Raw genomic sequence first — 14,223 nt, 5'->3', positions numbered from 1 at the left:
AATTACCCCTTATTGGGGGCAGAACAGGCCCTATTGAGTTTATTTAATGGTTAAATGATTCCCTTTTCTCTGTAATAATAAAACAGTACCTTGTACTTGATCCCAACTAAGATATAATTAATCCTTATTGGAGGCAAAACAATCTTTTTTTGGTTGAATTAATGTTTAAATTATTTTTTAGTACACACACAAGGTATGGAGAGCCAAATTACAGAAACCCCTATCTGGAAAATCCCAAGTCCCAAGCATCCTGGATAACCAGTTCCATACCTGCATTATTATTTATATTTTATATAGGGTCAATATATTGCACAGTGTTTTCTAAAGATTATTACATCATCACATATGTTCCTGCTGCAGTGAAGCTTACAATCTCTATCACATTTACATAAACTTTGGTGGATTTCATCAGAAGCCAATTAACCTGACTGTATGTTTTTGGAGTTTGGGAGGAAACCCACACAAACACGGGAAAAACATACAAACTCCTTGTAGATGGGCTGAAACCTAGGATCCCAGTGCTGCAAAGAAGCATTGCTAACCATTGTGCTCCCTTGTATTAGAACATTTTACAAGGCTAGTTGTAGACCTACTTACTTCCAGTCTGATCTTCTAAGGGCTGGATCTACCTGTAGCTATCAGAGCAGTCAAACAAACCAGCAACCCAAACCAAATGAAGGAAAAGCATCAACGTGTGTCATACATCAAGCAATCGGTTATTGATAGTCCAAGTTCTTTTTTTTGTTTAGTTCTTATGCTGTAATACATAAAGTATACAAAAACTGTGCTGACTGGGTTTGATTGCTTTTTAGAATAGAATTTCTACTTTTTTTTACATTATCGCAGATCGGCAACTTAAGTACTCCAGCCTCCTATAATGAAGCCCTGCAACTGATCTATAGCCAAGCAGCTGTGTTATAACCCTTTCATAACTAGAAATGTATTTTGATTTTCCTGAGAAACAACTGTTTCTGGCACTTATGTACAGAACAGTGCAATTATGCAGTCTTTATATATTCCTATCCAAAACTTCCCTGGCCCAAACTGTGTCCAGGACAAATGTTGAGGTTTTGCAGTTAAATATGTCTCATTGCACAAACTTTATACTTATTGCTACTCTGCATGATGCCATTTGTAATGGAGTGTTTCTGGCTTTTCTTGAGTTGATGCATCAAATTTTAATCGTTCAGAGGGTCGGCCACCTCATTTTTTTATGTTCTTTTTATGCTCTTTTTAGAGCCTAAATGTCTAATGTCTTTTTTTTTTTTTTTCTGGTTTGCAGAAGAAGCAAAAGTGGATGAAAGAGCCAAACTTAGCGTGGCTGCGAAAAGGCTTCTATTCAGGGTAACTGAGCTGTTTATTGGGAATAAGCCCTTGTCATTACTGAGGGTGCCCCCAGCACTGCATAAGCTTTCTCTCACCATGTGACTTCTCTCAATCCCTTCTATTTATAAATGTAACTAATCTAGTTACTTACATGTTATCCTATACAAGTCCTCATGCTGAGTGAGAGTGTTAAAAAGAAGATAGATTTGCAAAAGTCCCAGAAAGTCAGCCAAACCAAATCCAGATTCTTGCCTTCATGCCACTGTCCCGGGCTCGGCTACAATGTGAAACTTGCTTAGGATAACCTCTGTTTGCCACTGTTACAAGATTCCCCCTTATAAGTTTTTCTTTGTTCTAACTTAATGACTAGATGGATGAACCTGTCCCATTTTGCTTCACCAAAATGAATTGAAGTCAGTTGCCGACATATTTTTTTTACTTTTTTTACTGCCATTGGAGTCGGCAAAAAATGTCACTCATCACTAATAATGACCACTGTTTTAAAATTCCGGGAAATAATGTTGACTCTTGATAATTAGTCAATCTAAATGCTGCATAGAGTTATGGTATTTTTTTAAATTCCGCTTACATGTATTTGAGAGGTGTTTAATGGGTTGGGTATTAGTGTCTGTAAAAAGTCAAGTGGCATTTTGCATTTTTTCGGCTTAGGAGAGGTATAGTGCTTTTTCAGATCTGTTCCCTACAGTTGCCTGCCCTTGTATAAGGGTTTTAGGATGAAGTCCACCAATGAAAAGCAGTTATTCTTTTCCACTTTCTGTGTGGGGTAGCAATGTTCTAATTAAGCATGTACTGTACTGTCTTATATTTCAGCTTACATCACTTCTCCAAACAATGCCTTTATGCTACATTTCAGGCATGGTGAGAAAGTTATGACAGTTCTGTAATTGTATATTCCAACCCACAAAGAGCAGACTTTCCTTGGGGTTAGCGTGAGTGATATATTGCACGTGTAGGCTTTAAAGCCCATTAACGTTTGTATATCTGACACCCCTTGGGTAATATAATATGTATTTACTGGCTGATATTCATACTTATTAATGCAGAAGAACTGTTAGGTCATACAACATCTGTTCCAGAGTATTTTGCTTAAGCCCAGAACTGTATCTAGTCCTCTCTAATGGAGACCTGAATGTCCCAGGCTCTGAAACACCACTTGGACTACTGTAGTCATACCACAGTGGAGAGAGAAGGAACAGCTGGAAGCCAGTTCTGAGCTAATATATCTAACACTATCCTTTTTGCTTCTTCCTTTGTTATGGAATAATAATGTCGGTTCCTTGTCCAGCGCTGTTCTGTTTCATATAAAAGTAGTAGAACTACAAGGAAGCACACATTAAATAAGTGAAAAGTGACCAATAAAATCCAATTATAGGGATTGGTGCACTTGTATGATTTTTACCACACACCCAGTGAGTCTGCCTACTCATTAGATATAGATCAGCATTAAGCCGAATGGATAGGAATGATGGTGCATATGGCCCTGCAGCAGATCTCCAAATGACCCAAGGATGTAAAAATATTCCAGCACCTTTTACTTAATCCCAACTAAAATATAATTAATCCTTATTGGGGGCAAAACAATACTATTGGGTTTATGTAATTTTTAAATAATTTTGGTAAGACTAAAATTATGTTATCTGGAAAACACCAGGTCCCAAGCATTCTGGATAATGGATATTATACCTGTACCATTCTGTAATACTCCTAGCTGTAGAACATGTATGGCGTAATAGTGCCAGACTGCCAGTGATTTAATACACGAGGTCCAACCACGGGCTGCCCAGTGAACTAAACTCCACGGGGCAACTGGTTTTAGGATACTGATCATTAAATGTTCTTATTACCTGTATTTATCCATCTGTTCAGGCCTTCTTACATGAATCTTCTAGCCTGTCAATGACCCTAACAACCAGCAAACTTCCACAGAGGCTAAGTCATTTAAAGTCTAAGGGCAGGGGTGCACAGGGAGATTAGCGCTGCGGCAAATCTTCGTTGTCACAGGCGACTAAACTCCCCGCAATGCCATTCCACTGGCTAGAATGCAAATTGCCGGTGGGATGGCATACACATCACTGCGATGTCCCGCAGTCGCCCAAAGTTTTCTCTCAAGGTAACTTCGGGCAACTGCGTGACTTCGTAGTGACACGACAACGAAGATTTGTTGCGGCGCAACTAATCTCCCCGTGTACCACTGCCCTAAGGGTGAAGACACACAGCTATTAGTAGCAGCTATTTGTTGTGGCTACAAAAATAGATAATGCTGATTATTTACTCTGTGTGTTTTAGCAAAGGCAATTCTCAGTACTGTCTATGGCAGGGTATTTTCTGTGGTTTAGTAGCCATGACAAGTAGCTGCTACTAAGTAGCTCCACATGTCTTCACCAAAGAAAACCACAGATGACAGTGTTATATTTCCATTGTCTACACCATAGTATAAGCTAGAGCGTACATTAACTTTTTAGGAATTTTGACTCAAGTAATTATATCACTTGTCAGTTTTTGTCTTATAAGGCCTTTACAGTTGACAGTATAGTTTTTGCAGGAAATGGAAAAATCTCTGGAGTCGAAACCAGCCAAGCCACGTGCCAGAAATGCAGCAGTGGAGAGGAGGCTTCGCCGAGCACAAGACAGGTCTCGGACGCAACCCGTTACCAGTGAAGAGGTGGTCATTGCTGCTACGTAAGTGCCTCCTCTCCAATATGTTCAGAAGACAGGGAACATGAAGTAGCTGGGGGCCCCAGGCTTTGCAAGCTCTTGACTGTTGGATTTGTAGTGTGCACAGACAGTTGATAGGTTAGGGCTATTGTAGTGTTCAGAAGGCAGCGTAACCACTGTATATGTAGGGCAACAGGAGTCTTTCCTATGATAGGGTTAACATGTCCTTGAGCCATAACTGCGTAACCCTCCTTACATGCATCTACGATAATCATGAAGGCTTTGTACTCCTCTACACTGCCTGTTTGGTAAACATGGGTTGAATGCATCATGGCAGCTTGCACTTTCTTAGCAGAACAAGAGTGCTGCAGTGTCAGGTATATAAATCTGGAGCTGCATTGGTGCTGTGTTTGCTGGTGCCCCCCTGTGCATCAGTGTATCTTGATGGGACATGAGTTTCTGAGATTCAGAAGGCCAGTCCAGGTGTTACTTTTGTGGCAGGAAATGTATATCCCTTTGCACATTTTATAGCCTATGCAGTATATGTGGAACTTTATGTAAGATCTTTATGGTGTTGTGAAGTACAACTTCCCAGCATCTTTAGCCCCCAGCTGATTCGATTCCTTAAAAAAACATTCACTGATAATATGGCTAAATGTATTTTGGCTTGTTCAGACTATAGAATATTTTAATGCAATAACAAATTGTGATGCGTTAGATGTTTTTTTGCCAGTCTGCCAATACCTTATGCCTTCTGATTTCTTAACCGTAAATGTTTCATGAGTCTGCATAGTATTCTTCTTTTTCAGCATTAAATGAATTCTTAAAAATGTAATGAACAACTTGATTCACACTTAGTTGCTATTAAAGGGGCCCCTTGATACACCTTCCCTGCAGTAAGGAATGTTGCAAGCCCTCCCTTTTCAAACCTGTTATAATTATAAAATATAAGTGGGGTGCTCCATTAATATTTTTCTTCAGACAATATCCAGTATGGATACTCTGGAGTGAAAAGGAAAAGATAAGTTTCCTTTGGCGATTAGTTTACCCTTGGTGAAACATATTTAATTGTTTTCTTGGGCAGCAGTACAAAGAAAATGCTGATGAATGTGAAGGGTTCTTTGGTTTCACTAATGCTTCAAGCTTTATCCAAGTCTGTCTTTGAGACAGCGAATGTTTTTAGTACGTGATCATGCTACAGGTTGTTACTAATGATAGAAAGTACCCGGCAAATTTCTCTTTGTGCAATGGCAAATTCAACAGTTGGTCAATTAATTAAATATACATTTTAATTTATTTTGCCATGCATGACTTGGATGTCCTAAATTAGAGGTTTATATAGATAGATCCCAAACTGAGTGACTCAGAGTAATATTTATTTCTTCTTTAGCATGGGTACTGTGGCTAAGCAGTAGGTGCCCCTGCAACCTTCTCTTTCATGGCCTTGGCTGCTTCGGTCAAAATGTTTCCATTTTTTCTGTTGAATTAAAAGTTTTAGACTTTACACCAAAATGTGTTTGACCATTAGTTTAGACCAAAACGGTTATTCACATCATTGTGTCTTATTTTTTACAATATTTGCTGTTGCAGCCCCATACCTGAAACAAAATCTACAGAGAAGTATATTTTTTTTCCTTGTCTTGAAGGTGCTGCTTAACTAGGTTCAACCTAAGATTGGTACCAAACATGGACACACACCTAAACGTTCAAATCATTGCCTTTCCCAATATGGCTTCTCTGCCATAGGGCTTCTGTTGTATGATGAAACACTTTGTTGCTCTAAAATGGGCCTAAAGGTTTACTGGACCAATATGGCAACTAACTAAGAGAGAGAGGCAACATTCTGTACTCCAGCAGCTGCCAATTCCACCACCTCTCCAACTGATGTGGGGATCCTGGGAAATTTGGATGTGCAACAACTGGCAGATAGAATGTCGCCTGTCTCTCTCCTTATATCACATGTATATATGTATAACAGACTTTGCCAAGTTACCACGATTAATATGAATTTGGCTAACTGTCTGCTGTTAACATGCTATTAATGTTATTTAATTCACTTTCTAATTGTATTTAATTCACTCCATTTTTCCCCTGTGCTGTATTTTTTTCCCATTTGGCAATGTACTAGTGAGCCTAGTGCTGCTTCGCACACTGTGACCACACACACGGCCCTCCCTCGAATACCTAGCCCCACTGTAACTAAGAGCTCTGTACACCATATCAGGTACCAGCGGGTGTGTTTGCATGGAGACCAGAAAGAGCCAAGCCTGGCAGATGCCTTTTAAAATATTAAATGGTCTAATAATCTCAAGACTAACCACTGCTTAAGTGCATTACAATATAACTGTTTTCCTTTTTAGACTGCATGCTCCGTGAGGTACTTTATAAATAAATTAACCTTTAACATTACTAAAGTATGAGAAATGCATGTGTCCCTTTACTTGGCCATCCTGTAGTGAGAGATCAAGGGATTTTATCTTCAACATTAACTGAGACTGGCAAACCAGAATCACAGATCTATGATTTCTCTCTACATGGAAGGGTGGGCATTGCCCAACTATAATGGTGAAGTATGTATATCCCTAGGTTGTGAAGGAGATCATTTATTTGGCTTTATGGCAGCAAATACATGGGATTAGGATAGTTGCACTATAGATAATGGCAATACCAGACTGAAGATGTCACCTACAAATTGTGCCTCCTCTCTGCAGAAGAAACAGGTGGCTAAAAGAAAGTTAATATCATATGTTGAAATACTTGTAGTATTAGTAAAAGCTTTTATGATCTTTTTTTATTTACCTATAAATTTATTGTTTCATTAGAAGAACCATCTGTGCTCCTCCAATTTCATCCCACAATATTGTCACTGTAGATGGGATAGTGCCAGCCATGTAGGGGCAGGTAGCAGGCCATTATTCTGAGAGATTATAAATTTACCAGATTTAGATTAAAAACAGATTAGATTAAACACATTACAGATTCAACTGAGTGACAGTATCCTAGTAGGGAAAAATAATCCCTTAACATTTGCTATAGTTTAGTATTTTTATACTATAATATAATAATAATATTTTCCCATTGGCCGAAGTACGCCTGGTGGAGAATGTTACGATCTTAGCCAAAGAGGGGCAATATATGTTTATATTCTATGGAAATAAGCCTTGTATTGAAATTATATTCATCCTATTACTTATTTAAAAACACAGGTATGGAATCTGTTATCCAGAACACTCCGAATTACAGGGAAGCCCTATCCCCTAGACTCCATTTTAATCAAATAATTCGGATTTTAAAAATTATTTCCTCTACTTGATCCTGACTAAGTTGCTTGACTCTCCTTTGTTGTTGTAAAGTCTACAAAACCATTTAGGATTGCATTGAGGTAGGGAGTTCCAAATTACGGAAAGACCCTTTATGTGGAAAACCCTGTGCATTCTTGATAACGGGACCCATATCTGTATATACATTTTTTTTTATAAAACAGATTGCTTTAGGAAGGGCCCATCCTCTTGGTTATGTCAGGCAAGTCTATATCTGGGTCATAGTGAAGTTTACAAGATACCATTGCGGCCTTGGAACAAAGAAATATACAAGCAGACAGTGTATATTAGACTGCCTTCACATGGCTACAAACTGGCTTTATTGTTTCCTATAGGGATATGTACTTTTTGCAGTGTGTATGGCTTGCCCCATAGGAAACAACAAAAGCTATTTTGGGCAGCCGCAAATCTCCACACAAATCATTCATCTTACAACAACCGTGCACTAAACCTGCAAGTGCCTTTGGTGTTGATTTAATAGGAATATATCACCAGTCAGCTATAACTAGTTTATTTTTGATGTCTGTTTTGGCTGCATCCCATATAATTCCCCATTCTGGCTTTGTTCCTAGTTAGAAAAACACTGAGTACAGTGGAAAGATTAGTTTCTGTGTTAAGGGTGTGGACATCCCCTGGAAAAAAGAGAGATGTCTCCCTTGAGGTGCAGCTCTTTCAGTTAAAAGCTCTGAAATTACAGGAAAGGCATTGCCATAGCAACCCGCCGTTGTGTGAGACTGTGGGACCTGCCCGTATTTGGTTTCACTCCTGTGTCTCCAAAGGAGGCTGCTAGAGCCTGATGGTCATCTGCTACAAATAAATATATATAATATTTACTATAATTTTATGTATGTATATATGGCTTGGGTTAGAGTCACTAGCATGACCACGAGGTGACATAAAATGGCCCCAACTGCTCTTCCTGTTTACATGAGCTTGAGAGATATGTGCAGCATGTGCTCTGTGTATGTATGCTCGGATGCATGTTCTTAATGGAGTAATATCACACATAGCTTTCATATTTTCAGTCAGGGATAGGCAACCTGTAAGGTGCAGGCAGAACCTCGGTGCCCTGCCCAGCAGCTCCGCTATCCGGAGAGCTATAGCAGTTTGTAGTTCTGCAGCATCTTGCACGTTACTTATCCCTTGTTAAGGAAACTTCATGCACGTATTTCCTTTATACTTATTGTTTCTTTAAAAGTAATTTCAGACATTAGAAACATAAAAGCTGTCTGGCCCAACTTAACCTGGTGTTTAGATTATTCCTATAATAAAGACTAGGGCACCTTATCAGCTGTTATGGGCACCTACTTCCTGTGTGTGTAGAAGATGCCATGTATGATCAGCATCATGGTATGAGGGCATACATCATGAAAATATTAATGGCTACCATGTAAGCCAACTGGGGAATCAGTGGCCCTTTTGTAGTAGCAGTTTTTATCTTTGGATTTATGTGAATTCCAGTGTGCAGTACCCAGCTGTAGTGAATCTGTAATGGAAGAGTATTCCTATCAGTTTGTTCTATTCTTTACCTCCCACGGCTAATGCTCAGACCAGTGCTCCCTAAACATTTTTTTTTTTTACCCATGAGCGACATTCGAATGTGTAAGTTCCTGGGGTGCCAAATAAAGGGTGGTTATTGGCTATTTGGTAGCTCTATATGGACTGGCAGCCCACAGGAGGCTCTAATTGGCAGTACACCTTGTTTTTATACAACCAAAATGTGCCCTCAAACCAGCCATTTAAAAATAAGCACCTGCTTTGAGGCCACTGCTTGGGGTTCACTGTCTCAGACCCTTAAGTTTTCTCGCATTCCGAATGCAGGGTGCTCTCCTATTGGCAGGTGGTAGTTCTCTAAATTTTCAATCAAACACTGTATTTAAGCACCAGAAGTTATTCTTCATGTGCACAAGTCTATGAATGGACTAAAGATGGTGTCAGATTTGAAGCAGGTACCACAAACAACCTTCCACCTTCTCTTCCATTCAGATCCTCTGAGCCAGTGTAGTTTTGAAGTAGCCCAGAAAATGTGGATCAGTGGTATCCTGCACATGTGACCAATTTGTTACCCATAAACACCAATTTTAGCCACACCAATTTATAAGACTACAATGTAATATGCATACCTTTATCATTTTTAAACAAAAGTCAGTAAAGCAAGCCGAGGAGTGTAATAAGTGGAGCAATTTACAGTGTCCTGTGGCTTCTCTGCACTGGGCTGCTAGAACTGTAAGTACTTATAGGGAGTCTTTCTTTGCCTCCAATTTTTAGGTTCTCAAAGATTAAAAGTGCTCCAAAGGAGGTTCTAGTTCTTATGGTTAGCGGCAGGAAAGCATGCGTTTCCATGGTGTGATGGATGAAATCTTTCATGTTCAAAGTGTTCAAAACGGACAGGCTGCTTCTGAATAGGCCACATTCCATATATTTAGGGAACACTGCTCTGCTCAAAAGGGCATGGGAGGCCAGCATTCTCAGTTTCCTAATAGCTATAATTCTCTGTGAGAGAAACCCACGCAGCCTAAAATATCAAAGCAAATGATATGAGCTTGTTAGCCTTTGTCCTTCCATTAAAGCATGCACCACAAAGCACTGCACCGTATTCTACAACAAGAAGTAGCCATACGAGGAGTCTCCTTTGCCTTGTTGTTTTGCATTCCGCTTGGGTGACAAAACGTCCATGACTTCACCCTTCTTATTGTTTGCACCTCTTGGTCTCTCAGTTTGCAGGCATCATCCCATAAAAGCACAATATCAAAGCAAGAGGAGATACAAAAGGAAATACACGATGACCAGAGCATTCCCGAAGAGCCTGATAATTCCTCGCTTTCCTTGGCTGAAAAAATGGCATTATTTAATAAGCTTTCCCAGCCAATAACAAAAGAGGTGTCTACGAGGAGCAGAATGGATATTCGACAAAGGCGAATGAATGCGCGTTACCAGACTCAGCCCGTCACCCTTGTGGAGGTTGAACAGGTTGGTTTGAAGACATGACCTTATGTTACACAGAAGCAACAATATACAGGTATCGGACCCCTTATCCGGAAACCCGTTATCCAGAAAGCTCCGAATTACGGAATGCCCATCTCCCATAGACTCCATTTTAATCAAATAATTCAGAATTTTAAAACTGATTTCCTTTTTCTATGTAGAAATAAAACAGAACCTTGTAATTGATTCCAACTAAGATATAATTAATCCTTATTGGATGCAAAACAATCCTATTGGGTTTAATTAATGTTTTATTGATTTTTTAGTAGACTTAAGGTATTGAGATCCAAATTACAGAAAGACCCCTTATACGGAATAACCTTGGTCCCGAGCATTCTGGATAATGGGTCCTATACCTGTACTGTAAAAGATTAATGATGCTCACTGATGAGACTCATTATGATCAGTGTTTATGTTAATTGTGTCATGTGACTAAATGAAAGTTGTGTAAAAAAGGTGGAGATATATATAAAAAAAAAATTTTAATATATATTTTACAAGGAATACATTTATTCCTTAAGTATTTCACAATTCAATGAGGAGAAGATCCACTCGTTTAGTGACCTTGCCAAACGAGCAGATCTTAAAGGAACAGTAACGCCAAAAATGAAAGTGTATTAAAGTATTTAAACTATAATGTACTGTTACCCTGCACAAGTTGTATATTTGCTAAAGTAACGGTACTATAGCTTATATAAATAAGCTGCTGTGTAGCCATGGGGGCAGCCATTCAACCTGGAAAAAAGGAGAAAAGGCACAGGTTACATAGCAGATAACAGATAAGTTCTGTAGAATGTAATTGTGTTTTATCTGTTATCTGCTATGTGCCTGTGCCTTTTCTCCTTTGAATGGCTGCCCCCATGGCTACACAGCAGCTTTGTTTATATAAACTATAGTAGTCTTTCTGAGGCAAACACACCAGGTGTACCAGCACAGGGCAACAGTACATAATATCATAATTATTTTTATACACTTTCATTTTTTGGTGTTACTGTTCCTTTAACATGTATGGCCACCATTAATTGACTATAGTGCCTCTAGCACCCAACTGAGCACCCACCTTGGTTTTTCGCATTCTCCACTCCATCAAGAGGCTGGATTAATAAAAATCAGTTGCACTTAGTCAAGGATATCACTCCGCCCAATGGTGTTGGCCAACAGTGGAATTTGGCGGCTTGAGTCCTTTAAGACCTAGCACTGCCAGTTCACTTAGTCCAGGGGTGTGTTAGTAAACTGAGTAGAACAGTTAGCCACTTGGAGGAGAGAAAAATATCTAAAATTTGCCTACCTTAAACCTGCTATGAACTTGTGCCTGAACCCAAGCTGAACCTCTACAGGACTTCATTAATCTCCTACATAGAGATTGGCTGTGTCCTTTTTGATTGCAGCCAGTCTAAGCAAAGGCTTTCCTTTTTAAAGGAGAAGGAAAGTTTAAATCACTAGGGGGTGCTAAAATCTTAGGCACCTCCCAGTGATTAATATTGCTTACCTGATACCCTGGGCTGGTGCTCCAGTTTGCTAAAAACTGCACCGGCTGATGATATTTCTGCGGGAGATTCTTGTCGCCATCTTCTTCGGAGTCATCAGTCTTCCTTTGGTTCCGGTTCGGGCAGGAGCATGTGCAGTAGAGTGAAAGCTGAACTTAGAAACAAACAGCTGGCTCTTCCACTCTAGTGCACGTGTGCATGCCCGGTGAAAACAAGAGGAAGAAAGATCATGCAAAGACTCCGGCCCGGTGTTTACTGCTAAGAGGAGCACCATTCCAGGGTATCCGGTAAGCTATTTCAATCACTTGGGGTGCCTAACATTTAGCACCCCTCAGTGATTTAGAATTTCCTTCTCCTAACCCCCTTAAATTGTGCATAGAACTCACATTAATGAGGAGCTTCATAAACCCCTACATCCTCCAATCATGGCTAACGAGCCACAAGAAATCCGCAGTTAGAACAAGACAAAAAGACCATTGAAGTTATAAATGTGTGTGTTTTCTGATTTACTGTATTTTCTGACAAATGAGGGGGGGGGGGGGGATGTGCATTCAGGAAGGTAATAAAATGTTGTTTGGTACACTGGAGAAGTCAACAGTGTGTTCTCTGTTAACATATGGGTAAATTCCCATTATTCCTTTAGGATAGATCCCCATAATTCTGAGGAAAAACAGGGCTTAGTCTTTTATCCAGAGCTACTTATATGTTTCGTACTCTCCAGTAAATGAATTATTTACAGAATTATTAGGTGAAGTTTCAGCTTACTAACATATGGTTTTGGTTTGTTTGAACTTCACACAGTATAAGAATGGAGGCGAAAAGATCGGCCCCTTATCTCACAGTGTTGTAACTTCCGTAGCCACCCTAACCTCTCGGCCGTCTCCAGTTAGCCCTGGGGATATGCATACTGCAAAGTCCTCCAGTTATGAAGAGAGAATATCAAGTGTCTCCAGCACTTCAGCCCTGCTGCACACTTCACTGGAAACAGGAAGCACTTCGGAAAGGAGCTTGCTGCTCTCGGAGCCCTGGAGTCCCCCAAGTGTGAAAGATAAAGTATATGAAAAGGAACCGAGGAAACCAATGTTGGAAGAGACAAGGGTCTCTGCAGCAGAAGATAGCAGCAGCTTCGGAAAATGCAGCTCGCTCCATAAGGAAAAAACCCACCCCGCGCTTGATGTGGCAAAGGAGGAAGAACATGTTGAGGAGCAGAAAGTGCCTGGGCATGTTGCCTCAAGTAGCAGCAGAGTGGAGTTGCTCAGCCCCCAGAAGCTGTCCCAGCCTGCTGAGCATTCAGAATCCCAAGCAAAGCCTGAAAGTGCCCTGCAGGTAGACGCTGAAGATAAGAAGAGCCTACATCCCGAGCCCAGCATGAGAAGAAGGAAAGAGATCCACGGTAAGGATACGATTTCTTTAATAAATGTCCATAGTGAATAGTGGCACGCAATACTGATACAAAGAGGGATATGCTAACAGCCATTGATACCTACTGTAACTGCAGACTTCCCACAGGGAGTGTATTTTAGGGTAACCTGGGGTAATAAGGCTGCAAGTATAGGTATAGGACCTGTTATCCAGAATGTTCGGGACCCGTGGGTTTCCAGATAAGGGATCTTTCCGTAATTTGGATCTCCATACCTTGTGTCTACTAAAAAATCATTTAAACATCATTTAAACCAAATAGGATTGTTTTGCCTCTAGTATGGATTATATCTTAGTTGGGATCAAATACAAGGTGCTGTTTATTACAGAGAAAAAGGAAATAATTTTTAAAAATTAGAATTATTTGCTTATAATGGAGTCTATGGGAGATGGCCTTTCCGTAATTTGGAACTTTCTGGATAACAGGTTTCCGGATAAGGGATCCCATACCTGTAGTTCCTTTTTCTTCAGTGTCTGTTGGTTTTTTTTTTTAACTTAAACTTTTTTTTTAGTGTGAGCGTATCAGTAATATAAGTACAGCTATAGGATCCATTATCTGGAAACCTGTCATTCAGAAAGTTCCAAATTATGGAAAGGTCATTGTCCATAGAGTCCATTTTTATCAAACCTGTCTAATTTTAAAAAATTATTTTGTTTTTCTTGTAATAATAAAACAGTACCTTGAACTTGATCCCAACTAAGATATAATTACCCCTTATTGGGGGCAGAACAGCCCTATTGGGTTTATTTAATGGTTAAATGATTCCCTTTTCTCTGTAATAATAAAACAGTACCTGTACTTGATCCCAACTAAGATATAATTACCCCTTATTGGGGGCAGAACAGCCCTATTGGGTTTATTTAATGGTTAAATGATTCCCTTTTCTCTGTAATAATAAAACAGTACCTGTACTTGATCCCAACTAAGATATAATTACCCCTTATTGGGGGCAGAACAGTCCTATTGGGTTTATTTAATGGTTAAATGATTCCCTTTTCTCTGTAATAAT

At 39.7% G+C, this 14,223-nt stretch overlaps 1 protein-coding gene across 6 annotated transcripts in view; it reads left to right on the top strand.

Moving 5' to 3' along the window:
* svil (supervillin) overlaps window positions 1-14,223 on the top strand; it is a 157,747-nt gene that overhangs the window by 96,189 nt on the left and 47,335 nt on the right. For 4 of the 6 annotated variants that reach the window (XM_012965654.2, XM_012965655.2, XM_012965659.1 and 1 more), the window contains 5 exons: window positions 1,283-1,344; window positions 3,890-4,026; window positions 6,131-6,226; window positions 10,040-10,292; window positions 12,596-13,187. In XM_012965654.2, the coding sequence (XP_012821108.1) occupies window positions 1,283-1,344; window positions 3,890-4,026; window positions 6,131-6,226; window positions 10,040-10,292; window positions 12,596-13,187 (1,140 nt within the window). The remainder of the gene's footprint in view (window positions 1-1,282; window positions 1,345-3,889; window positions 4,027-6,130; window positions 6,227-10,039; window positions 10,293-12,595; window positions 13,188-14,223) is intronic. The other 2 variants (XM_012965660.2, XM_012965661.1) reach the window with 1 other exon arrangement.

This window comes from Xenopus tropicalis, chromosome 6, assembly GCF_000004195.4.
Source record: "Xenopus tropicalis strain Nigerian chromosome 6, UCB_Xtro_10.0, whole genome shotgun sequence".
In the NCBI taxonomy this organism is placed as follows: Eukaryota; Metazoa; Chordata; class Amphibia; order Anura; family Pipidae; genus Xenopus; species Xenopus tropicalis.
This window is presented reverse-complemented; position numbering and strand designations above follow the sequence as displayed.